Source organism: Mastigoproctus giganteus, chromosome 7 (assembly GCF_048544385.1).
Source record: "Mastigoproctus giganteus isolate SK-2022 chromosome 7, ASM4854438v1, whole genome shotgun sequence".
Classification (NCBI taxonomy): domain Eukaryota; kingdom Metazoa; phylum Arthropoda; class Arachnida; order Uropygi; family Thelyphonidae; genus Mastigoproctus; species Mastigoproctus giganteus.
Window position 1 is genome coordinate 25,712,575 of NC_143581.1, and position 26,654 is coordinate 25,739,228.

Here is a 26,654-nt window from a genome sequence, read left to right on the forward strand (position 1 = left end):
ATTTGCTGAAACACAGAAGAATCCATTTGTAAAATAAATATCGTTGGTTTATATTTTTTAACTCTGATTCCAGCATGTGTCGTCACGAACAATGAGTATTTCAGAATGCGGAAAGTTCCCTGAGCAGCATCGCCTTCTAGGGTTTCGAAACGAGGGCTAAGAATAAATTTTACCAGGAATTACTGATGGAACTCGAGTTTGCTGAGATCCAACAGCATACCAATTAATGTAAATCAAAGGTATTTTCCCATTTTTGGGCTTAACCACCAAGGAAAACTAGGCAAGTGTCCATTTTTCGAGTGAATCAAGTAATTTTCAGATGACTTGAAGTAACTCCACCCATGACCTCTGTTGATAACCTCTGCTACGATTTGAGTTATGGTTTTTCTTCTTATTTCTGGAAATTTGATTCTTCGGACCAAAATGCCAATGAAAGGGAGTAACGATGGAGTGGATTATATAAACAAGCTCATAGAACACATTTGAGCCGGTGACTGATTCTGGTATTCCACCACTCACCCTTGCAATGAGAACTTTGGTAAGTATGCTACTGTTTTGAAAATAAGGTATTTATTATGGTGGCAGAATTTTCGTTATTATCTATCGTAACCAAAGAAATTGCTGTTTTAAGAAAATTTTATTTTCGCAGCTTAATCTTTTGGCAGAATATCCTCCCTATTGACCAGACTTGTCTCAACGTTTTTGCCTTAAGCAGCCCAGAAAAGAAAAGCTTATAACTCTTTTTATTGCCAACAAATCTGTCTCCTTTTAAAATTTTACTTTGTAGCAAACTAGAGAAAAGTCATTGATAAAACTGTCTCACTGGCTGTGCTGTGTGAGAAGGTGCATTGTCGTGAAGACATCCAAGGTCTAACCCCATCTTATTTGACACCAAAAATATCGCGTTGAACGTTTAAAGATCAGCGTTGATTGTTTTAAATTTATTTTATGTAAATGAACTCAGTATGCAAAGATGATGTCTATTCTTGCTAAAAACGTGCGCAAAATTATATGAAAATTAAATCATGTATTAATTTAATTCTTTTTTCTTGTTGTTAGGTTATTGGTCTTTTTCTGGGGACAGTAATTGTCGCAATAGTCATTGCTGACAAATACGAAGGATACGGTGGAGGTTATGGTGGATATGAAGATGGTTATGGTGGATATGGTGGTGGCTATGGTGGAGGTTTAGGAGGCTATGGCTATGGAGGATATGGGAGATATGGCGGCTATAGCGGTTATGGAGGTGTCGGTGGTTATGGAGGTTGGTATAGCGGTAAATGGAATGGAAAAGGATAACCAACTGTACCACAGAAAAATTAAAGTAAGTGTTTTAGTAGTTTGAATCCTCATGAAATTTAACTCGAAGGGAAGAAGATATTCATATTGTCTTTATTTATTTTACTCATTTCAACTGAAATATTTATATTACTATATGTACACTTTGTTTGTTTTGCATTAGCCACGCCCGTTGTGTAGGAATGAACTGCTCTGTGGCGCTGGTGAAGGCTCAAATTCGGGAACGGCTGATATAATATGGTAGATGGGTTATGGCATTCGATGGCCGTCCCAGGTACCCATGCTTACTGCAAGATACAAGAAATTGTGCCTTGCATGGCCACGTCAACAAGAACACCGGACCACCGACATGTGGCAATCCATCACCTGATCTGAATCCTGTTTGCAACTCTACATTCTGATGGCTGTATCCGCATTTGGAGAAAGCAACATGAGGCCGTGGCATCGGGATGCCCTGTTGGTGTTTGGTAGGCAAGAAGCGGTGCTGTTATGGTCTGGAGATTGTTTTAGGGCAGGGCTCTCGGTCCTCTGATCATCATTATTCAGCGCCTCGATGGGAACGCCCATTTTTTCATCGTTTTCCATTTTTCCATTTTTCCTTTTCCATCATGCAGATGGTAAGGAAAAAATCTTTTGAGGACTACACCGTTGCTCAACCATCTCACTGCTAAATAATCAACCTACTTCAGTCTCAAGGAAATGGTGGAACCGACGGTGTATACAACCAATAAAGTTCATTCTTGAGGTAACAACGTCATAAAGTTCTTCAGTGGTGGAATCCTTGCTAATGAAAGATAGAGCGAAATACCATAGGAATTTTAAAGTCATTTAGCATAACGTCCTTGAAGATCCTCCCTCCCACACCGGTCTTACAACCAGCCATGTTTTTACCACCACTTGTTGTTACACCAGTCAGATCAGTTCTGAAGAAGCTAGTGTTTCCTTTTGATTCCAAGAACAAATGCTTTCCGGTACTTATGTCTTACAGACTGCGCAAACCAGCTTCATGAGCCTTAAAGGTTACATCTACTTTAGCCCTCTGCCAGTGAATGACACTCAAATGATTTTGTCCTCAGCTTGAGTTGTTCAAATGAATGTTCTACTTGGGATGTTCAATAAATATCATTCCATTTCTTCTGGTTGTCTTGCACAAGTTCGAGCAACGTTTTCAAAAGCTTCTTTTTCTTATTTGAAGACGCTTCTTCAGTCACGCCTTATGTGCATTATTTCATAAGCCTTTTTGCAATTACATTGACTTCTTAAAGGATCCTAAACACTTCTAAAGGCTGTGAAAATAAGTTCTATATTTTCTTGGAAAAACATTGTTGGATTTAATTCACATAATGACAGCGCCACTGTACAACCGCTGAAGTTTCTGCAAAACTACCGGTAGATGGCAGGACACCATTTTTTCACGACTATGTGACCATAGGGTCTTCTGCCAAATAAAATTCTTTGTCCTGTCCACCAAAGAACACAGAAATAGCAGACTTCAGTTTATTGTCATCAGCAAAGAGACGTCCACGTTCGTTTTTCTTCAGGTGTCCAAACAGGAAATAGTCACTGGGGGCCAGATCCGGCCTATAAAGTGGATGGGTAAGTTCTGTAAAGTCACGTTCATTCAAAGCAGCAGCAACAGCATGTGACCTATGCACTCGTGCGTTGTCATGAAGGAGCAGCACACCTCTGGAAAGTTTTCCACTCCTTTTTTCTTTGACATCCCTTAGGTTGTACAGTAGGGATGCATATGACTTCCCAGTGACTGTCTGCTTGTGTTCGAAGTAGTGAATGTGCAAAAATCCCTCAGCATCCCAAAAAAACGGTGGCCATAATCTTGCAAGCTGAAGGTGGTGTCCGAAATTTTTGTGTGTGGAGAACCCTTGTATTTCCATTGCATTGATTCTTACTTGGTCTCAGGATCCCACTGATGAATCCATGTTTCATCACTCGTAACAATTCTGGAGATGAAAGTTTCAGGATCCCTTCTATAAAGTTCTAAATTCTCCTCACAACACCGTACACTGGATTGCTTCTGCACAGGATCAGAAATCTGGGGACCCACCTTGCAGTGACCTTAGTCATCCCGAAATGTTCATGGAGGATGGTTATAACTGTTCCCTCAGGTATGTCACATTCCCTAGAGATTTGGGACACCTTTAAACCTCTATCATTCAATATAAGGGTTTTCACACACTTGGCATATTTCTGGAGTGGTGGCTGTCATAGGCCTTCCTGGACGTGGATCATTTTCGATGGACTCTCTATCCCCCTTGAATTGTTTTAACCAGAATTTCACCCGGTACTCTGAAGGTGCACTGCCACCACCCTTTCATGAATGGCCTTTGGACTATTTCCTTCTTTGCTGAGAAACTTGATGGTTGAACGATGCAAATCCGTAAATTTATACAGGCGTCTTCCTTCTTTCTGTTACAGCAGCACAACCTAAAAACATAGTGGGATCAAAATTGGTATGATTCAAGTTGAGATATGTATGAACATGATTAATCATGAATCATTGAAATATAACTATGGAAAGTACCTTAGGTAGATAATTAATCGAACGCCCCTTGTACAATTGTTTTAATATCTAATGGCAGAACAGCTCCTCATGTTAAGAAAACAACGTCCATTTAAGAATGAACAGAATAATATCTGCTTCCACATAAATCTCAGTCCTTGGAGAAGTCTGGAACGAGTTCGATCAAGTAATTAGTCAAGAAGAGCATATTGACCATTGGTCCAAATGAAGCATGTTGGTACAAGTACTTTTTTGGTTCATCAAGATTCATATATATGAAAATATAAGAACCAAATATAAAATTTGATGAAAATCTAGCCATTAAGAGTCCAGTTATTACATGCGGACGGACAAACATAGAAGATGGCACATTACTCATATTTAAAACATATAAAACTTATCTGAAACGATATTTCTTGTTTCAAGTTTCTTATAAAATGGGCTAATACCATTCTTTGTTTTTATTTCTTTAGATGGAAGATGAAATAGTTCTTCGATCCTTGACAGGATTCAGCAACAGAATGAATAAAATGAAATTTCCTTTAGATGATTCCGCTATAACTGTTGAAGAATAGTTTATGTAAACCTTAATAATTTAAATAATAATAATAAAAGTACATCACTCCATCCGAAGAAAATTGTTTATTTGTGTTTATGCATATTAACGCACATATTTATTTATTTTATTATTATTTTTTTAAAGTTTAGTATAAATTACTTAGTATAACTTCCATGTTCTGTAAGAGCAAAACCTGACATTTAATTAAAGATAATAATAATAATAATAATTGTATCACAATAAAATAATCTAAAAATGGTTATTGTGGTTATGTCTGTAGTGTTCGGTTCCTAGTACGTTTAAATTTTTTGTGAATTTTCTTGCATGCCCAATATTCCCATTCATTCCTCCAATCAGCGCACTGCAAGAAGCATAATAGTAATGCTTGTGAAAAAAAATAAAATAAAATAATAATAATAATAATAATAATAATAATTTCTGGATTTCTATTGGTTCGATTTTAATGAAATTTTGGATGGCTCGACAAATTTTTTAAAAGAACCAAATATAAAATTTTATGAGCCATTAAGAGTCCAGTTATTACATGCGGACGGACAAACATAGAACATGGCACATTACTCATATAAGCAAACGCGCCTAATATTAACTACCCAGTGGTTTTAACACGCTATCTTCTTACAACCTGACTAAACTCACTTGATACAAAGAATCGTCTAAGGAGTTTCAATACACAAACAACCTACAAAGTAGGCAAATGGAAAGTGAAGGAAACCACAGCAATTAGCTGACCACGATTCTTTATTACTAGAGACAAAACTTCAAACGGTTAAAGATTGCCGATATCTAGCAGCAGCATCAACATTGGAAGTAGATCCCATTAGGGCCCATTATAATCAAAATGCACTAAAATATTCTCAACATCCATCGAAAATAGTTCCCATCTTGAGGGATCGATCACTGAAGAGTTTTAAAAGATGCCTTGAATCGATTTTTTTAAAAATATCTTCAATGGTGAATCTACACTTCTCTCCAAAATGGACCACTGGACTATGAAATGTGAGAAGGTCCAATTAGTTATTCTTTTGGATAATTTCATGCTCCCATGATGTGGCAGTTGTCTGGTACAGCCCAATGCTTGTTTCAATAAGATAACCAGACATGCCATACTGCTGGTGCTCTTCGAGAATGGGTTATGCACTTGAACGTACAAGAATTAGAACGGCTCGCACAGAACCTATAGGATGAACTGGAACGTCAGGTGAGGGCCAGACCAACACGAGCCACATCGGTTTGTTGCGGAAAGCCTGCTCAGGAGGGTGGTGTGTGTCTTATAATGGACAAAGTCCGACCCACATGCTATTGAATTGAGTCCTCAATAACTTAAATATGAAATCGACGTGTTGTACTTCAGCTGCACTTCCATTTTAACAGCTGCATGTGATACATGATTGAAAGGCAGACTTCCTTTAATGAGTCCAGTATCAGCAGGAAGTGAAACAATAAGAGTGACAGCTCTAAGTTCTTCGAAACTAGCTGTCAGGGTTTCCCAAATAGCAGTTAGTCATTCGTTTCCCATCACTGCATCGTTACCTCACTACCTCCTCTTCGAATTTCAGCAGAGCATGACTAGAAGAGCCTTTCAGAGTGATGTTCAATATACCTTTCACAGTGATAACTCCAGGTATTTCCCATTTGTTTGAGGATTGAAATATCTTTGGGGCTGAACCTACATCGAGAATTTGTGATCTCTCCAAGAGGTATTAATAAAATTATGAGAATTGAATACTCCTAAGTCTGTACGCATATTTTCCACCGAAATGAGACGTCCGTATACAGAAGTTTGGACTTTGACGGGTGGGCGCTTGAGAGTGGATTATTTGGACTGATTGGGAAACAGTAGTCAAAATTTACTGAGATTAGGTCATAAGTGGTATAGCGTTTGTTTGATCCAGATGTTGATGTCTGAAGTATGGTCATTAAGATTAATCTACTCTCACATCAGGGCCACCCGAAGATGAACTCATCAGCCCATGTGGCATATCAATATCAAACTGAAAATCAGAAGTTTCTTTTGAGTGAGCCTAGATGAGAGATGAGGTCAATGGGCCTTCCAGTAAGATCTTTTGGATATTCGAAGCACCGATTCAAGTTTTGACACACGATTTAAATGGGTATTGTTTCATTTAACAGTTTTCGTTTGGTATTACATATTCTGAATCGCTACAGAGGGAAGGGTCAGGTGAAAGATTTCTAAGTGGTTATCGCCAGCAGTGTTAGATGTAGGCTTGGGAAGGTTGCCTTATTCGAGTCCATGTAATCCTCCTGGGATTGATTAGTGTCTTGTTGTCATTGGACGAAATGCGAAAGAACCACAACCCCTTTGAAGTTGTGGCTCCTTTGAACATTTAACTCGTGTACCATTTCCTTCTTCTGGATTGTTTGTGGGAGTTCCTTGGCCGCGTTATTGATGCAGCGTTACAGATTATATTTCTTTCTTTTGGTTTCAGTAAGCCTACTAGTTGATGTACTTGATAATTTAGGAGACCTGTTTCATGTTTCATACCATTATTGCAAACTAATGGAGATTGATGCGGATTTCCACGCTATGTTGTCCATGAATTCTGCTGTTTGCATGGAAAAAAAAGGTACTGAGGGGAATCCCAATAAGATTTATCATACTGATCGGGAAATTCCTCACCAGAAATTTCCCTCCACTGTGTGAGTAGGTTGTTGTAGGGTTTTCGGAACATCAATGACTAAGGCCATATTGCTTCGTGCATTCTGTGGTTGATTTTCTGTTTGCTGGATGAAAAATCCGAGTTTCTGGTTGAAAAAACCATACTACCCTCGCCTGAAACCGACTAACTCAGCCACGTTGTGAAAAAGGCCCATTAAAATTCTTCTTGTCATTGACCGGATTCAAACTCAGGTCTTTTCTATCATGGGTTGGGAGGATGGTCATTCTACCAACTGTGCCATCCACGAGGGCCTTCAGGCAGTGTTTTCGAATATACTTTACTGTGTTCAGTTATGTTTCGATCACGATGGCGATCTCTTTGAACATTTTTGTAATAATTTAAGTAACGTTAAAGAATAAAGGCTGTAACTTTTAAATTTCGTATCTCTAGCACTCTTTTACTCGAAATTTACATTTTCTTCTCGTTCTATTTTTTTAAAGCTATTTGCCGTTTTATTTGGGAAGGAGACGCTATTAACGTCTAACCCGTCTAGACTAACCTGAAAGTTTAGAGGAATCATTAAGAGGAATCATAATAAACAGGATCGAAATGTTTATAGAATTGTAGCAGTCAATAGACGTTTTCACAACAGAATATGACTCACTTCTTCCAACAACACGTGATTAGGACTTTCGAAATACATTACAAAGAAACAAGTTATTAACTTCAGTAGACCGTCTCCTTTTTCGACTGTTCACCATCTTTGTTTCAGCTAAGTATTCAAACGAGATTTGCTTTTGAATGTTTTTTTATCATTTAAATGATTCAGAGAGTTCTGTCTTCTTGTTGAAGAGTTGAAGAGTTCTGTCTTCTTCTTCAGATACATGACTTCAGTGTTCGATCTTCTTGTTAGCACAAGAAATACACTGCTCCATTTTAAACATAAAAAATTGAATTTTTTCAAAAGCTTTCTGTTTAATTTTTGTTTTTGTAAGTTTGTATTAAACCTATAAAAAATAATTTTCTTAAATAAATCATAATTTAGATTTGTACCCTGCAATATTAAAATTCTTTGTAGTAGTTTAGTTGCTTCGAAACTATGTACGAAATATTCTGGATTTTATAAACGCACACTGGAAAATACATTTTATAAAAAGCATTTTATTTTACAGAATAATTTTATCAACAAGATAGCCAAAGATCATTGCTGCAGAAGGCAAAGCTCGGATTTCATGACATCACATGATTAGTTGTCGGGAAAACTCAACCTAAAATAATAATAATAAACTATTATTAAAGTCCTATTATTAAAATTTCCAATATGATTATGTCAGTTCTTTATGAATATACTTTTAAAATGCATTTAAAATCGAATATTTAGACTCAAGCGTTTAGGGCATAAGCCTCAAGCTATGAAGGAGTCTAGACTATGTATAAATATAGTGCAAATGCATCAGGAATACATAGCTATATCTGAATAAATCAGATTATTAATAAAACGGCATCGTTTTAAGTTATATCTCATATTGTGAATACCTTCACAACGAGTTGCCATGATATTGCACTACTTCGAATAAGTAACGCTTCACCTAAGGAGAAGACTAATGTTACTTATTCTCAAATGGATACCACCACCCAGACGGCACCGTTTCAGGGCTATTTGGCCCTTCTTCGGTGGGTGGGTAGGTACCCGAGTGATGCAATGATGGCAAAACAGTTATGAAGTATAACTCCACAATATGAGAGATGCCTGATGGTGTATCATATATTTAGAAGAAGGGCCAAATAGCCCTGAAACGGTGCCGTCTGGGTGGTGGTATCCATTTGAGAATAAGTAACATTAGTCTTCTCCTTAGGTGAAGCGTTACTTATTCGAAGTAGTGCAATATCATGGCAACTCGTTGTGAAGGTATTCACAATATGAGATATAACTTAAAACGATGCCGTTTTATTAATAATCTGATTTATTCAGATATAACTATGTATTCCTGATGCATTTGCACTATATTTATACATAATTTAAAATCGAATTAAAACAAAACAATTACTTTAATATAGATTTATTAAAATCGTACCTTTTTTGTCCTATAATTCTATTAACCTTTCAATCCACCACCGTGTCCACCTCCTCCATAACCGCCGCCACCAAAACCTCCTCCCCCAAATCCTCCTTTACCTCCGCCTCTGAAGCGACCTCCTCCTCCGGCTGCTCCAAAACCCTCATCATATCCTCCACCTCCAAAACCACCTTTGCCACCACCAACACCTCCGTAACCACCTCCTCCATATCCTCCTCCTCCCAATTCACCTCCTCCATATCCTCCACCGCCCAAGCCACCTCCTTTTCCACCACCACCTAATCCTCCTCCGTAACCACCTCCTCCGTAACCCCCTCCTCCACCATGGCGGTCGGCAACCACCTCTGCAGCTATGACAACTGCCAGAAACAGAACTGCAACCTATAATTAAAATAAAGCATAAATCAGTGAACATGCAACTTACCTCAATAAGAACGTGCTCAAAATTTCAGTTTTATGCAAAATTTAGCCATACGCACACGCTCATTTTCAATTTAAAAAAAAGAATGAAAGGCAAGTTTGAACAAGTTACAATTCAAGGACCATGGCCCAAACTGGTATTAAACATGGAACGTTGACTATAATTAGAGAAAAAAGGATGAATATAATGGTGTATTTTCACAAACAGGTTCCCAGAAGTATTTCTCCTCAAAGATTCGAAAATATTAGACTACTCAGTCTGGCTTAAGATTCTACCAAAGACTAGAAAAATTTCTTAAATGTCTTTCAAACTGACTAAAGGCATATCCTTTATATGTCTACGGTTATAGATCATTAAAAAGAAAATTTAAAATTATATTTCTCCAATAAATAAGCTTAGAAGTCTTAAAACTTTAATTAGCAAAACTCCACTCACCGAGATCCTCATTGCAAATCACAGGTTCAGAACTACAAAAAAGATGTCGTCTTAACCACTGAAGAGTTTGTGGTGCTACGCAGCTTTATATTAAACATTAGCCTCCCCCAAATCCCCCCCTTCTAATTCTAGCTTAGTACCTTTTCTAAAATACCCAAAGAATAGATTTCTCCAAGAACATCTGCAAATCCTGTTCCATACCGGACATTAGAAATGTCACTGGACCAGATAGAAGGCTTTTTTTTCAGTTTACTTATAAATCGTGGGAGTTAACAACTTCTCCACTTTTTCCTTACGATAATTATCAACGTCAAGCAGGAATTTTACAATTCCGGGTAAATGATTAGTGAGAATTATTTCTCAATTATCTTTGAAACCTTTTTTTTCTGTAAGATCTTTATCATGAAGAATAGATAAGGCTTTCTTGGCTTCTATACGTATAATTTTCTTTTGCAATTTAGCTTAAACACATCGAATTATTTGTGTTAAGATTGGATTAAGCTTTCACAGGATTAGAGTTAATTGTCAGTCCAAAAAATATTTGACAAGGATTTCATTAATTCTTGAAAATATAAAGTTTCTTTTGTTACATTAGCTAAAGCTTTATCTTCATATAAATTTGAATATTCGAAATTTTCAATAGTTTATTTGGTTTGTATTTCATTTAGATACGTTCAAGATTACTTTAAAATCCGGGAGAAAAAAACAGGCTATATCGAGACTTTAAAGGGCCCTGATGCAACTAGAAAATTCAGCCCCTCCAACCCAAACTACAACATTTGTTTGGTAGACAAAGCAGTTAAAGTGAAATAGTTGACGTTCCCCTAACCGAAGCATAACTGAACTGCATGAATGACCTACACAAGGACATTTAAAACTTCAGTCAAACAACAGAACTACTACTCAGAGGTGACTGATGACACATAAGTGCGTGTACAAATAAGGGAATTTACCTTCGAGGAATTACCACACTGGAAATAAAAAGTTATGCAAGGAATAAATTTGGAAATATCTTTCTCAAGGCAGAGATGGATGTTGAACTGGAAGTTACATTTTAATGTTTGATTCCTCGTAAACTTCGAAAGCAGAACAAGACGCGGTTAATTACTTTTTAAGAAAAGTGCCTTTTCTTACTTCGATGACACAACTAAAGTAGATGTAGTATGGTTACTAATGATTCTTTCCCTCACCAATGTGAAGAGGAAGAAAATTCTAAGTTTATTTCTATCTTAAATAAATTACGCTTCCATCTTATGGATTGCCGATTTTTGTAATTGGGTATTCAGTTTTCTGTATGACTGCTCAATGCGGGTGATGGTAGATCTCTCTGCCTTTAACTCCTCCACTAAACTGCTGTTCTCCAAGGTTCGTTCTTTCTTCCGCTCTTTTCCTTTTGTATATTAACGATCTTCTTCCATTGACTGGAAATTCCATTCATCGATTTGCTGATGATAGCACATTGCATTCCATCTTCCAGTTCAAGAAACCTTGTCCTGCACTTCTCGAATCTCCACTACCAATTCCTTAAATGCTAATCTCCAGTTAATTTTCCAGTGGAGAAAAGATAACTTAGTTAATATCAATCCTTCTAAAACTGAATCCTGTCTTATATTTCGCAAAAGGGATTCCAGTCATGTGCAACTGATGACCTTCCTACAGGAAGCGAAACATCCTTGCCGGGACTCCCCAACTTGAAATAGGAAGTTGTGCAAGAAATGATCTTGTACTTCTACGTAATAATTCTTCTAAATAAATAATATACTTTTAAAAGACACGCGATATTCAACCAAAGCCCATTCCTTTTGTCAAAATGAGTTCTCTTTAATTAATAGCAGCCATGAAAATTAAACAACTTTAAATGATAAATAACTTCAAAATGTCAATCATGTGTCACTGCTTGTTGAACAAGTTATGGAACCATTTAAAGTTGCACGGATCAGTGGAGACGTTAATACGTCACTGCATACGTCACAGTCTTCAAATATTCTTGAACTGAATGGGAGAAACTTCTCTTCCCAGGCTAAACCCAAGCTCAATTTCCAGAAATTGAATTAGAATTAAATAGAATATGCAATTAAATTGAACAGGAAACCAAATGAAATTTCCAGAAATGATTAATTTTAGTATCTTGGTTCGTACAAAGTGACCTCGGCAATCCGAAACGTCGATTATTCGAAGCAATTAGAGAGTGCCATCAATATATGCTTGTTTTATTTTCTTTAAAAAGATTTACTCATTAATTTACACTTAATAAGACGGATGAAGCCCTAAAGTAAGTCATGTTTATATTTTGCAATATTTACTGTTGCACTATCCTTCAAAATGTATCGGAACACAACCAGTTCGGTAAACAATAGTCCATTCCAGAAGTGAAGTAGTAGGTAAAAGGGCAGAACTGGTTTAGAAGGATACGAAAGAGGACAGTGGACTTACAAACCGGCAATTAGAAGCAGAGAAAAACATTAAGTCCCCTTCCAAAGACGATGACACATTCTTGGCATGTTCATTTGTCAGACAGGAGAGAAATTGGGTCAATTTAATAAAGAAACATCTTACGGTATAATGCCATCATTCACGCAACCCAAATAGACAATCATTAATGACTCTCAGAGCCTGTCGATCTTGAAATGTCTTGTTTTCAAGTATGAATACTACACTTGACGTATGAATTTCGAAACGTTAGCGTATTCGGGCAAAGGTATTTCCCCAAGCTAATGAAAAGATTAAAAATAAAAGTGTCTTCTAATCAACCATCCTTGCTATAAGGAAAATGGATAAGTGAAAACCACTTTGTTTCGAAATCTCACACCCACTCACAGTGATTAATGATTAATGACTGTCTTAAGGTAAAATTTGCGGTTTCTCTAAGAAAAATCTAATATTTTGACAATTCCACAAACAAAAAAGGTTAACTGCTTGACCAGATCACGATATTAACCTTTTGTTTTTCCTTTTTTAAATGAAAATAAGTGGATTTAAGGCGGGCGTTGAGGAACTGGGATTCATATATAAAGCCCTGTAGAATTATACACACACATTGGGGTGGTGAAAACGAATTTCTGTGTTCCAAACTGACGTTAGCCATGAAGTTCTTGGTGAGTATAAGTTTATTTTAGACTTATGGAAGTCATAAATTAATAGAGAAGAATCTTCAGTATAAATTAATTTAATTAGAATTATCACGTTAATGAAAACTGAACACTAAGTTTCGAACTAGTCGCCATCTATTATTTTATTCCAATATAATATTGATGTTAATGAATTTTGTTTCTTATCTTACCTAAATGAATATATTTTGATAATTTTATGACTTTCTGTCTTTCTTTTCTATCGCAGGTTTCAGTTCTGTTGGTCATAGCTGTTGTAGTAGCAGCTGTGGTTGCAGTTAGGAAAGGTTATGGTGGTGGTGGCTATAGAGGAGGAGGATATGGTGGTGGTGGATATGGTGGAGGCTATGGCGGCGGGGGATACGGTGGTGGAAAAGGAGGTTTCGGAGGTGGAGGTTATGGAGGATATGGTGGATATGGTGGTGGTGGTGGATATGGAGGAGGAAAAGGAGGCTGGAAGGGCTAAACGATTAAGAGGAAAAGGTACGTTGGGCGGTTAAGTTAACAGAAATCGTCCATCTTTAGTCTTATTTAATAATATAAACATGGCTGGAAGAGGTGTTGTTGCAATTGCTGATTCAATACATAGTCTTTCTTAATTAGTCACTCTGATGTGTCTTTCTCTTAGTTTCTTTTTAAATGTTCTTTTAATTAATTGGACTTCTGATTTCTAAAAAAATAAAATGCAATAAATCTTTATTCTTTATGTAGGTTTACGACGCCAAATATGATTCTCCCAACATGGCACCGGACATCGCCAACCGACATCATCTGCAATTTATAATTCATTTTCTGTACAGGTCCCTTAACCGCCTTCTGTAATAAAATGCTCATCTGTAAAACTGAATATTTGTAATAAAATGTTGAAAAGAGTTCATTATTGTTCAGAGAATTAAAAACATGCGCACAGTTGTCATGTTTAAAGTGGATGAAATGTGATATTGTTATAATGGAGATGCTTATGATGGTAAAAATATAAATCTCAGTGGTTTTTTTCTCAAAATGACTAGTATTGGCAAAATGATGCAAGATGCAAACTTACATATTACCCCAAAAAGAAATAAAATTAAATAAAGGAGTCAATGCCGCTCTCCCATACCATTTCTTTCTAATAACTAAGCCAGGGTATGAAACAAATAAATAAAAAATCATAAAAGCTTTTCATAATTTACGGGATTCTAGCCCGGACCTTTTGAACATGGCGTTGGGGAAGACGGTAATTACAACTTTGATTTCTCAAAGTGCATCCTTCATTCTGCTCCAATAGAAGTCTCCATTTCGTTGCTAATTAGGTGCATGCCAACTAGTGGGGTAATTCCTATCTACTAGCTGTCACTTATATACAGATTGAGCATAAAATAACTTCCTGTCATGACTTCAACTTCTATAAATGGATATATCCTCGCGAGTAACACAGTGGTTATAATCACCGTTTTCCACACACTGGGTGGGCCTAAATTTGAATCTCGTCAATGACGCAAGTAGCATTTATGAGGTTTTTCACACAGTCGCTGAGTTAGTCGGTCCCAGGCGAGGAGAGCAGGACTGCCGGTTGACCCAATTGGGAAATATTATCAAAATTTGAATCAGAGCTATCTGTGGGATATTTAATATCAAATTTCGGCCAACGACATTAACGTTTGATGTATTCTTGAAAGGAATAAGAACTGCCATACCGGAGAACGACGTCATCCACCCATGTGTTTTATGTTCATAAATTTCGCGTTCTCTGATCGGTTTGTCCGTTTTGCTGAACGAAAAACCGAAGTTTCTGGAAAAATACCCAGCTCTTCTCGGCCGAGAGACCGACTAACTCAACTACGGAGTGAAAAAAGACAATAAAATTAATCGCGTCATTAACTGAGGCCCTACTTCACCTGGTGTAAGGAGGACGGTGATTATAGCCACTGTGTTATCCACGAGGTACTCTTGAGAAGATTAACTACACTTCAAAGGTAATGAGGTAGCACTCCATCTTGATGGAACATTGTTGTGAACGAAGGGACCTTGACATTTTGTCAAGATCGTTTCGTTCCTCGAATTCACGCCCACTTACTGTGTCAATTTTGAGTACCCACTAACTTTTTCCCTCAAAGAAACATGGACTAAACAAGGATCGAGATGTGAAGCTACGCCAGTTATTTTTCCATCATGGAAAGGTTTTTCCTGATTTCTCCGTTTTTGTAATGAGATAATTATAAGTACAGTATTGAGTCATAAGGGAAGAAATGAACTTCATCTGTCCACAATACGTTAGGCAACCAACCTGAGTTTTTAACCAGCCACGATAAGCAAATGGTTGCAAAATCCATCCTACTGACGTGATCGGCATTGTATGGACGAAGCTTTACCATTTGCATCATGAACTTTAAAACAATCCTCGGAAAAACATCTGCTCGTCAAGCAACATCCCAGCAAAGTGAATGCCTAAATATCTGAAGCTGAGAAATATCATTGAAAGGTTTTGAGAAATTTTTCATTTATCTTATCAGAGAGTCGATGGCTTAGATTTCTGTGGATCTGAGGCTTGTAAATTGTGTATATTTTATGGTTGATTTGCCAGTTTGCTGGACAAAAACCTCAGATTTTCGTAGAAAAAAGACATGCAACCCTCGGCTGAAACAATATTTGTGAAGTGTTTATGTGAAAATGGATTAGAAGTCAGGGTAATTCCTATCAAAGAAATGTCCTTTTTGGAGATCTGAGTGTCATCACAGATAAGTGAAGGTGCAATAAACTATTTTGTGAAGACTTAGTTTTAAAAGAATTAATATTAACTGTTTTCTTTCCCCGTTGGAAAATTATATGGATATCTGCGTTTAAGAAATTGGCCATGGACATTGAAGAAACTGAAGGTGTGTGCAGGTCAAGATTTCTCAAACTGGAAGGTGGAATGTAATGTGTTGCTGTTGTCAGAGAAACTATGGATAGCATTTCCAGTCAAGAGAAAAGAGTGGAAACAAGACTGGAACCTTGAGGAATACCAGCATTTAGTGGAGAAATTCGAAGATAGAGTGCCATCTACCATCATCTACAGCAGGGGGCTCAGAAAAAAAACTGGATACTCAATTGTAAACAACAGTCGGCAATCCATAACATGGAAGCTTATTTATAAAACCTATACGCCAAACCCGATCAAAATCCTTAGAAATGTCAAGTTTCACCAAACTTTTCCATTGAATCTGTCCACAGATGGGTAATATACGTCAGTATTTCACCAGTGGATCGGCATTGAAGGAATTCATATTTGGCGATCATTGTTCGAACCGAAGGTGTCTTGGTCTTTTAGGAGTTGGTGATTAATGGATTTCTTCATTACATTGTAGGAAAGAGTAGATGTAAGCGCGATTGGACAATAACTTGAAGGGAGAGGTCTGTCATCCTTTTTTGGATCGTGTTGTATATGAGTAAATTTCTAAGCTGAATCGCTACTGGAATAAGAAACTGTAAAAAGGCGATGCAAAACAGAAGTAAGCTCAGGAGCACAGGTTTCAGGATCGAGTGGAGAAATACTATTAGCATCTGGAGCTTTCTTATCATAAAGGTTATTCAGAGATCTAACATCATTCTGTTGGAAGACCACAATAACCTGAAGGGAGAGATAGTTGGGTGTAAGTAAGTCTGCATTATTTTTAGCTGAGGATGCAACAGAATCATTAGGTTTTAACAGAGGTGGGAGTAAAGATGGACAGAAGTTGCGGCCAATAGTTTGACAAGGGACCAAGTTCATATTTGGACAAGAAACATGTTTTCTATCCTTAGCCTGTTCAGCATCGAATTTGGACTGTTAATAACAGTTTTACAGTTGTTGTGAGCTTTGGTATAGGCAGAAAATTAACCTGAAGGTTCCGATGTCAGTCAATTGCGATATGCAATGCAGTATTTTTATCTTGGACATCCTTAGCATATTTATAGGAAAACCAAGCTTTTTGGATAAAGGACGAGGTTTTAATGTGGTGTGGAATAAAGGATTTTATCCCTACAAGAATAATTTCACTGACACAATTTGAGCAAACGTTGACATCAGAAGTTTTGAAAAGGTTATCCAACCAAGGAATGGAAATGAAGAACAGAAATCCTGCAGACTGCCCCATTTCGCATTCTCGTAATGCCAAACACCTCGAGGATGAAGGTGGTTATAAGAGACAGGCTCCATTTGATGAGATCCGTATCAAGTGTGAGTGTACTCTGAATTATTGTTGAAGAAAATATGAAGAGTGCATTGGCGGTTAGGGTTCCCTATTATCTTTATTAGTTCTTTTCTCTCGCTCTCTCTCTTTGCCAGCTCCTTTTAAATTTTTTGAATCCTCCTTAGTATAATTGTGATTACTTCCAGAATTACTTTATTACAGGTTAACTCAGACTTTTCATAGTATTTGGAAATAAAGTCAAAAGAGAGGAAGTCCCATCTGGCTTTGTTTTCTGTTTCTGACTTCATCAGTTCAGATAGACATTCTGCTAAGACAGTCATGAGGTTCTGTAAGGGATATACAGGATTTTTTTGCCAGCACCATAAGGAAGCGATTATCCTAATCATAGCATCTTAAGTACGGTATGTAGGTCCGAAGGCCTGATTTTTAGGAAGAATGTAGAGCTGCTGGATCGGGTAAAGAGAAGGGCAGCGAGTTGTTGTTGTTGTTGTTGTGTGGTTTTAGGAGCATCAGCCATTAAGGCCATGTTGCTCCGTGTATATTGACTGTAAACTGCGTGTGATCTGTGGTCGATTTTCTGTTTGCAGAACAAAAAGCCGAGTTTCCGAGAGAAAAACCATGCTACCCTTGATTGAGATTGAATAACTCAGCAACGTTGTGAAAAAGCCTCATAAAAATTTCTTACGTCATTCTACGGGACTCCAACTAAGGTCTTTTCCACACAGTGTGGGTAGGACAGCGATTCAACTAACTGTGCTACCCACGGAGGCATGGCAGCGAGATTGATGAGGGGAACAAAAGGATGATCGTACTAAGAAAGGCTTCAGTTTTGCAAGTTGTTGCGACTGGAGACTGACCACCTGCGAGGTAATGTGGTTGTGGCGTTTATGGATTTAAATAGAGAGGGCAAACTGAATGCTGTGGGAACCCTTCATGTTCCTTATATTAAACACATGGGGGGGGGGGGGGGAATTCGAAAATGAGGGAGGATGGTCGCAGGATAAATATTGGGAGTAAGCCTTCGACAAGCGGGTGGTTGGTTGTTGGAACAAACTTCCATCTGTTGCTGAAGAAGTGAGTACTTTGAATGAATTTGCAGAAGAATTGGACAAATTATTGGAAGGGACAAACGATGTTGCTATTTTATATTTTTGGCTGATGCTGTATAAATTTTATTCCTTGCATCATTTTCAACTACTAATACTGAAATTAATTCTGATAACGCTTTAAAGGTAAAAAACAATTAGTACCCTTAGAATTACTTTGAGCAGTTTCCGCTTAGTATTTGTACTCGTTAAATTCATCAACTGCTCCGATTAAATAGAATTCAAATAATTCCTAAGGCCATTATAAATTCCAGTTAGAAAATAAGAACTACTCCTTTATCTCTTCAGGTAACTCTCTCATTAATACGTCATCATCATTATCTGCTGATGATCCCTAATGTAAATTTTCAAAAATCAGTTCAGCCCTTCTTAGACTTTATTGGGAAAGAAATGAGATTAAAGATATTGTTCTCACCGTGTGGCTTCTCTAACATACTCGTAAGAGACAGTCGTCCATAATGGATTCAAAGAGCTGTGCAGACCACTCAGCTATGTGCTCTGGATGAATCTCTTGGTTGCAACCAAAGAATCATATTGGTACTGACATTGTTATTTACCTGAAAATGTGCTCTTAATGTTTTAATGTGTGTATTTATATGTGGTTGTACACATGGATGTTAGATTAAAACGTTACATACGTCTGCATTTTACAGAATTGAAGACTCTTTGGAATGGAAACTATTTAAGAAGTCTATAAATTCTTTTCTATTTATTAAAAGTATTCAGTTTTTACAGAAAAATGGTGTTTTTTTCACAGAAGGCATTTAAGGGACATGTACAGAAAATGAATACTGAATTACAGATGATGTCAGCTGATGATGCCCGGTGACACGTTGGGCGAAGCACATTTGGAGTCGTCAACCTATTCAAATAATGAAGAATTATTGAATTTTTTTTTTGAGAAATCAGAAGTCAAATTCGTTAAAAGACCATTAAAGAATTAAAAACTAAGAAAAATAATATTTTAAAAATGACCACGTTTCGAGGACAATTACACATTCTCTTCATCCAAACTATCGCTTTCAAACTACTGGAAGCGATATACCACATTTGTATTATTAAATAAGACCGAAGGTAAACTCCGAAAACAGCTTAACAATTTTTATTGTTAGTTTAATCGTTGCAACGTACCTTTTCTTCTTATTACCACCATCGTTATGCTCGTTTAACCCTTCCAGCCTCCTTTTCCTCCACCACCATATCCACCACCACCATATCCACCATATCCTCCGTAACCTCCACCTCCGAAACCTCCTTTTCCACCACCATATCCCCCACCGCCATAGCCTCCACCATATCCACCACCACCATAGCCTCCTCCTCCATAGCCACCACCACCTTTCCTAACTGCAACCACAGCTGCTACAACAACAGCTAAGACAAACAGAAATGAAACCTGCGATAAAAAGGAAAGACAGAAAGTCATAAAATTATCGAAATGAAGGATTATTAAAGAAAGACATTGCTAACTTAAAATTTCAAAAGAAAGGCAAGTACGCTTAATTAAATAATGGACAGGCTTTCTATCTGGTTTTCTCTAAACAAATTTTAATTCACCATCCACTAAAAAAGAAATTCGAATTTAATTTTCTGAAAATTAAATCAGTGGAAGCCATTTTGTTATGAAGCCAAAAATAAATTTTAAAGATTTACTCAGTTATGATTATTGGAACTTTTAAAAATTTTTTCTAGGGAAAATCTACTGCTAAATAGCAGATTTAAACGTTTATATTAATTTATAAATTCAATAAATAAATCGATATAAAGCTTATACTCACCAAGAACCTCATGGCTATCGTCAGGTAGTGCACAGAAATGTCTTCACCACCGGAGTGTCTGTATACAATACTACACGGCTTTATATATGAAATCCAGTTCCTCAACGCCCTCAATTCAAATCCACGTATTTTCATTTTAAAAAGAAAACCAAAAGGGTAATATCGTGATGAGGTCGAGGTGTTAACCTTCTTTTGTTTCTGGAATTATCAAAAGATTAGATACCGCGAAGAAAAACCACAAATTTATCTTAAGACAGCTGCTAATCATTAATCGCTGTGAGTGGGAGGGAGAGGTGTCGTTAGAAACAGAGTGGTTTTCAGTTATAAAGTTTTCCTCGTAATGATTTCAAGGCTGTTTTTGATTCTCTCTCTCTCTCTCTCTCTGTTAGCATGGGGAAATACCTTCATAATTTCATCAAATACTCTAAATTTTACATTCCTCATAAGCGAGTTATGTCATCTTAAGTTGTGGAAATTCTATAACACGTACTATAGGGTATATAATTAAGATTTGGAATTTGTATTCCAATTTTATTAAGTTTCTATGATTGATATATTTTTTTTATATAAAAGGAAAAAATTATTTTCATAAAAAATGGTGCAGCGCCATCCAGCGAAAATTATAAAAATAACTAGATAGCGCCCGCTAGTGGCAATAATAAATTCAACAGATGATGCCTCAAAGGATCATGGGAGATGAACTTTATTTTTTTTTTCTTATTTAATTATTTGAAAGAGTGACGATACGTTGTGTGCCATCATTTTTAATTTTAAAATTAAAAATGATAGCAAATGATGGCAAATAAATTTGTTTTGAGATGTTAATTGAAATGTTATGGCATCAATCTACACAATCAGGTTTGGCTACATTTAAAGGTTTTGTTGGACATCATCTTCAACCCTCTGGGACCGACAGACACAGAGAAAGAAACAAATCACAATAATTCATTTTTGTGATTTGCTATAGTATATGAAGTAAGCATAGACATTAGGACATTAGGATGCATCGCACACTAAAATACAACTAAAAAAAAAAAATAGCATAAAACAAGCAAAACTAAAATTTAAAAAAAAAATCCAAAATGAGAAGGTTACATTTCCACAATTTTTTTTTTTAAATGGCTGCAAATTTTTAATTCTAATTCTCAATATTTTCACATATCAAGAAGAATAATTTCTTTGTTATTTTCGCAATTAGTTCTTTATTTTGTGATATTTGCATCCAAATCGAATGATTTTGATAATCTCAGTGATCATAATAGAAAAACTTCAGTATTTATTTCAATAAATCAAGAAATTCATTTTTTAATTCTAATTTTCACTATTTCTTAATATCAATAGACTATTTTCTTTATTATTTTCATAACTAGTTATTTATATTGTGATAATTGCATCCAAATCAAAAAAAGCTTGATAATCTCAGTGATCATAATAGAAAAATTTCAGTATTTCTTTCAATAATCAAGGAATTCATTATTCTAAAGAATATTTTCAGTATTTATATAACATAACTTGGAAATTATAAAACAATATATAAAAATATTATTAAATGATTAATATGCTTGCATAAAATGTAAAGTATATTAATTATATTATCATACATCTCTTAGAAATTATATACATTTATTACAAGAAATAATTTTCCAGGAGTTCTGGATGCGTGACGTCACTAAAACGTCACAATACGTCACAAACAAAAGAATTTTAGATTGAAACCAGAAAACAATTTTCGTAATAAAAATATGCAAATCAGTTAGCAGGAATACTGCGTTTGTAAATTTGATATCTTAGATTCAAAATAATAATAACAAAAAGGTATTTCCCCGCATTAATAAAGAGCAGCCTTGAGATCAAGTACCCTTCCAACAAGGAAAACTGGATAAGTGAAAACCACTGTTTTGAAATACTCACCCTCAGCAACCCCTCCCACTCACAGCCACCAGCTATTACTGTCTGTCTTCACACAAAATAAGTGGTTTCCTTTGAAAAATCTTATGACACTTCTTGAAACACAAAAGGTTAACTGTTCAACTCCATCGCAATATTTACTTTTTGTATTTCAAGAAATGAAAATTACGTGAATTTAAGGGAAGGGTTCTGAGGGAGGGAGGAGAATTAGGATGCATATATAAAGTCGTATGCCACTGAACGCGACCAGTTCAGGCCGAATCTTGGTGTGCAACACTGAAAATAGCCATGAAGCCCTTCGTAAGTATACGATTATCTTGATTAATTTAAAAATATCAAATAAGTTTTACTGAAATCCAAAATTAATGTAGAAAAGCTAACCCCCTGATAAAGAGTTTAATTTTTTATATTTTGTAAAGCCTTAAATATCTATTGTGGTATTCGAACTCTGATCCTCATCTCAATTTGCAAAAAGAAAACAAAAATCTGTTCAGCGTTGAGTACTCATATGTGGATCAGAGATCTTCCTTTATTTCTTAAATGACTTTTTTTCTTAAGTTAAGGGATTTATATTCACATTTTTCTTATCTTCTTTCATCACAGTTTTAGTCAGTCTTATCATGTATTCGGAAAGATTTGCACTTCCGAAATAAAGAAATCAAGAGGGATGTTCTTCAGATGGTGCGAAAAGTTAATGTAGAAAAGGAAGAGTTGTAGATCACAGAACAGAGATAAGACAGTGAGAGAGGCCATAAACGCCTTTGGGGATCACACCTCAAACTACTTCATACATTACTGAAGTGTATTTTATGCCCTCGCTAGTGGCACTGTGGATATACACACCTTCCTCTCCAGACAATGTGGAAAAGACCTGGATTTGAATCCTGTCTTTGAGGAATTTTTATGGGCTATTAACAACGTGACTGAGTTAGTGGAACTCAGATGAGGGTTTTGTGGTTTATGTCGGTTTAGCAGTTTGCTGTAGGAAGCTCCAGCAAACTGGTAAACCGACATGAGAATGCACCAAATTTACAAACGCTATATATTGACTTTTTGTGGCCCTAGTTGTTGTGCTATGAATCATTTTATAAATAAACTTTAATCTCGATTAAAGAATTGGGATTTTAATTTATATTTTGATAGTTAAGAATGGAATAAATACTATTAGTAACATCTATCCTTACAGAGTAAATACTTAACTATGTTTTTTCAGTGTAATTTGTTGATAACAATAACCAAGATCGCTTCTCTAATTTTGCTTTTTTCTTTTTTTTTTTCATTTCAGGTTTCCTTTGCGTTGCTGGTGGTTGCTATCGTAGCGGTGGTGGTTGCCGATAGAAAAGGAGGAGGTTATGGTGGCGGTGGGTATGGAGGAGGAGGATATGGAGGTGGTGGCAGAGGAGGTTTAGGTGGTGGTGGCAAAGGAGGTCTCGGAGGTGGTGGAGGATATGGAGGCGGTGGCCTTGGTGGTGGTGGAGGATATGGAGGCGGCGGCCTTGGTGGTGGCAAGGGAGGTCTTGGAGGTGGTGGAGGATATGGCGGTGGTGGTGGCGGATTAGGCGGTGGAAAAGGAGGATGGAAGGGCTAAACGAATGCAACGATGGAATTAAGTTGAAAAGGTAAGCTGACTTTAGCTGAAATGCGTTATCATCAATCCTTAATTCAATTGTTAATTTTCTACTGAAAGATTTTAAACCAAAAAAATAAAATAATAAAATAATAAATGAAAAATACGGTAAACTCTGTAGAAAAAGAAAAAAAAAACTAAAGAGGAAGCTGACATCTAGTTAACTAGTATCCTTCATGCCAGGGGTTAATTGGAGTAGTATAGAGTTAGTCATGAAAGTCGAAACAAAACCTACACTTCAACATATCCTTAACAGGAATTGCTATTTTAACAGAATTAACAACTTTACAGAGATTATTTAGTTACAATAATAGAATTCGTCTGAATTTGTAGTCAAATAGGAAGGGGGTGGTACGAGAGGTTTGGTGGTGGTGGTTCTTATACTCTATTAGAGGATAAGAACCACCATGACCATTCTCATCACTAGGAACACAGAGCTGTTCTTATCCTCTATTATAAGATAAGAACAGATGTGTTCCGAATAATAGAGAATTTATATAGGTCACTTCCAGCGACCATGCAACCTTGATCATTTGCCAAGGGGAAAAATCTCTCAGACATTTGCAGTTTGTTTCTATTCGTGGCTAAGGACGAAGTCCCGCTAAGAGTATAGAATGGGATCCTCCAGTAAACACTGTCCCATAGATCACAAGCTGAAAGATGTCCTATGAGCATATTTATAACAGTAGTGAGCCTTTTTCTCAAAGACTAAGCTATCGTGCCTTGGGATTTTAGGAATTACACCAGTGATGTAGTACTGCTAATAGGGAGCATACCATGTTTTTGAGATGCCCACCGAGTAGCCAGTATTCATTATTCACTGTACTGTTAACCCTTGATATGGAGGATACTGGATATATGCTGAAACATCATTTAGTTTATCAGAGATCGGTTTTGAAAAGACTTATCTCATCTGATGAGCTAATACGCGTGATTAATTGATATCATCTGCACAGCATATTATATTTTCTCTCCCTGAACGAGAGGAACAAGCAGAGCGGTAAATATTAGAACAAATAATACTCCACCTTGTGGAACACCAGTCCGCACATCGCGGGTGAGGGTTTAGATTCTGCATTTTATAAGGAGCATTCGTTTGTACAGTATACAGTTCAAATTGAGACCATGTTTCTAGGAATATGGAAATACCTCTGACATAGAAAGAGAAGTTCTTACGCATCAACGGAGTCAAAAATAGATCTGAGATACAAGTAAGTGACAGAAATTTCTCCATTATTTTGGAATGCCTTGAGAATTGTAGTCGATAATTGAGAGAAGGTGGGTCGTAGTGGAAGGTTTTTGTCTTGCATAGTGGATTTTCGGAGGTCTGTCATCCAGAAGCCTTTGGTTAGAATAGGTAGCAGGGTTTCTCGAAAACGTTCAGTAGATTTGAGGCAAGTGAAATGGGTCGGTATAGGTTTCACACTGTACACCTTCCACTGTTGCGGAAAAAAGTTCTGGGAAGGACTGTATTCAAGATGTTCAGCAGAGGTTCTAATATGAAATGACTTTGGCATCTGATTATAAATTGTGGTAACCCATCAGCTCCGGAAGAGGCAGTCGGTGGTAGCATATTAACAGCTTTAGTCTTTGCATTATTCGTGTAGTATAACGCCTGCTGTCTACAGTAATAGATAAAAAGATTCATTATTCGCTGAACTGTGCTCCCCTAAACCGTCAACTACTAGTTTCACATCTATAAATTCCTGATAATTTAAAATTCCAACATCTCATAATCCCCGAGGGTGACATATTTTAAAGAGTTTACTGTATATCATAAAAGTTTATAGAGGAACTGTTTTTTTCAAATCATATTAGGAACAAAAGTCCTTTGGACTTTTGTTCCTAATATGATTTCAGAATTACTGATTTTAATGATTTTTTCTGCGATGGAAAAGTTATTTAATCATCTTTGGAAGGTAAATCTGGTTAAAATATTGTTTTTCATAATTAGTATAATATGTAATAGTCTTTCATAATTGCTTGATCTCTGATGTCCAAATATCTTGATTCTTTTTATAGGAGGACAATTCGAAACGTGATTTCCCCAACTTTCACCGGATGTCATCAGCTGACCTAATCTTCTTGCCTTTTGTAATTAAATGTTATTTCTGTAAGACTAGATGCCTGTAATAAAGAATACGAAAAAAAAATGTTCGTGAACTATTGAGAAAGACAAAATTGCACCTTACACAGGTTTGAACCCAAAAACAATGACATCACATAATTTTAACTAACGATCTCAGACATTACTTGCAGTGGCCATCAAAATATACAAGCCATCATTATTTCCAAAGACAACTCAATTCCATATTTTGTAATGTCCCGTCTGATACAAAACAATGGCAGTGAATGATAAAATGGTGGAAGGTTAGAGTTTTGTCAAGGGTTTGCATAGGAGAAATAACGGAATTACTAATTAAAGAAATAATGCAGAACCATTTGGGCAGGAATGGAACTGTTAGGGCAATCATAGCAGGCATTAGTCAACGGGCGGTCTTGTCTAACAAATCTGATAGGGCGCCTTCGTAGCCAGGTGGGCAGGAGCAGCAGTTCTTCTTGATTAGACCGGGGTTCGAGTCCGTGCCCACCAAAAAACGGAGGATGCGGAAAGGTCAGTGGCCTTAGTTGCTAATGCTCCTAAAAACCAAACAACAAATGGAATGGAAACAAATCTGATACCTTACTATGATGCAGTGACCAAGGACCCGGATGTAAAAAGAGAATTCTGATATCATATACTTGGATTTCAGGAAGGCTTTTGATACTCTTGTACATAAAACATTGCTGTACAAACTGGACCAATGTGGCCCTACGGGTAAGTCACTGCTATGAATAAATGGATGGTTAACTGGATGAAAACAGAGAGTGGTATCAATGGGTACTGTTCTTCTTGGAATAATGTTATTAATGGAATTCCCCAGGGTTCGGTGTTGGGCCCATTGTTGTTTTCCATATTTATCCATGATATTGATGAAAGTATATCAGGCTTAATGTCCAAGTTTGTAGATGATACAAAGGTTAGCCG

General features: G+C 36.6%; 3 protein-coding genes and 2 long non-coding RNA genes across 5 annotated transcripts; 3 read left to right on the forward strand and 2 right to left on the reverse strand.

Moving 5' to 3' along the window:
- The first annotated feature begins 496 nt into the window (after nucleotides 1-496).
- LOC150082682 (uncharacterized) lies at nucleotides 497-4,415 on the forward strand. The gene is made up of 3 exons (XR_016547234.1): nucleotides 497-538; nucleotides 1,060-1,324; nucleotides 4,291-4,415. It is a non-coding gene; the product is annotated as an uncharacterized LOC150082682 (long non-coding RNA).
- Nucleotides 4,416-8,156: 3,741 nt separating this feature from the next.
- Nucleotides 8,157-10,031, reverse strand: LOC150082683 (uncharacterized). The gene is made up of 3 exons (XM_090378748.1): nucleotides 9,950-10,031; nucleotides 9,091-9,474; nucleotides 8,157-8,283 (listed from the first exon to the last, which is right to left on the reverse strand). Exons 1-2 carry the CDS (start codon nucleotides 9,959-9,961, stop codon nucleotides 9,112-9,114), a joined length of 375 nt encoding a protein of 124 aa, XP_090234874.1. The 5' UTR covers nucleotides 9,962-10,031; the 3' UTR covers nucleotides 8,157-8,283; nucleotides 9,091-9,111.
- A 2,943-nt stretch (nucleotides 10,032-12,974) lies between these two features.
- LOC150082684 (uncharacterized) lies at nucleotides 12,975-13,914 on the forward strand. Its single transcript, XM_090378749.1, has 3 exons — nucleotides 12,975-13,044; nucleotides 13,286-13,539; nucleotides 13,768-13,914. Exons 1-2 carry the CDS (start codon nucleotides 13,033-13,035, stop codon nucleotides 13,520-13,522), a joined length of 249 nt encoding a protein of 82 aa, XP_090234875.1. The 5' UTR covers nucleotides 12,975-13,032; the 3' UTR covers nucleotides 13,523-13,539; nucleotides 13,768-13,914.
- Nucleotides 13,915-19,021: 5,107 nt separating this feature from the next.
- Nucleotides 19,022-20,173, reverse strand: LOC150082685 (uncharacterized). The gene is made up of 3 exons (XR_016547235.1): nucleotides 20,092-20,173; nucleotides 19,445-19,709; nucleotides 19,022-19,175 (listed from the first exon to the last, which is right to left on the reverse strand). It is a non-coding gene; the product is annotated as an uncharacterized LOC150082685 (long non-coding RNA).
- Nucleotides 20,174-22,202: 2,029 nt separating this feature from the next.
- On the forward strand, nucleotides 22,203-25,773 carry LOC150082686 (uncharacterized). The gene is made up of 3 exons (XM_090378751.1): nucleotides 22,203-22,299; nucleotides 23,285-23,618; nucleotides 25,649-25,773. The coding sequence occupies exons 1-2, from the start codon at nucleotides 22,288-22,290 to the stop codon at nucleotides 23,585-23,587; spliced, it is 315 nt and encodes a 104-aa protein (XP_090234877.1). The 5' UTR covers nucleotides 22,203-22,287; the 3' UTR covers nucleotides 23,588-23,618; nucleotides 25,649-25,773.
- The last annotated feature ends 881 nt before the right edge of the window (nucleotides 25,774-26,654 follow it).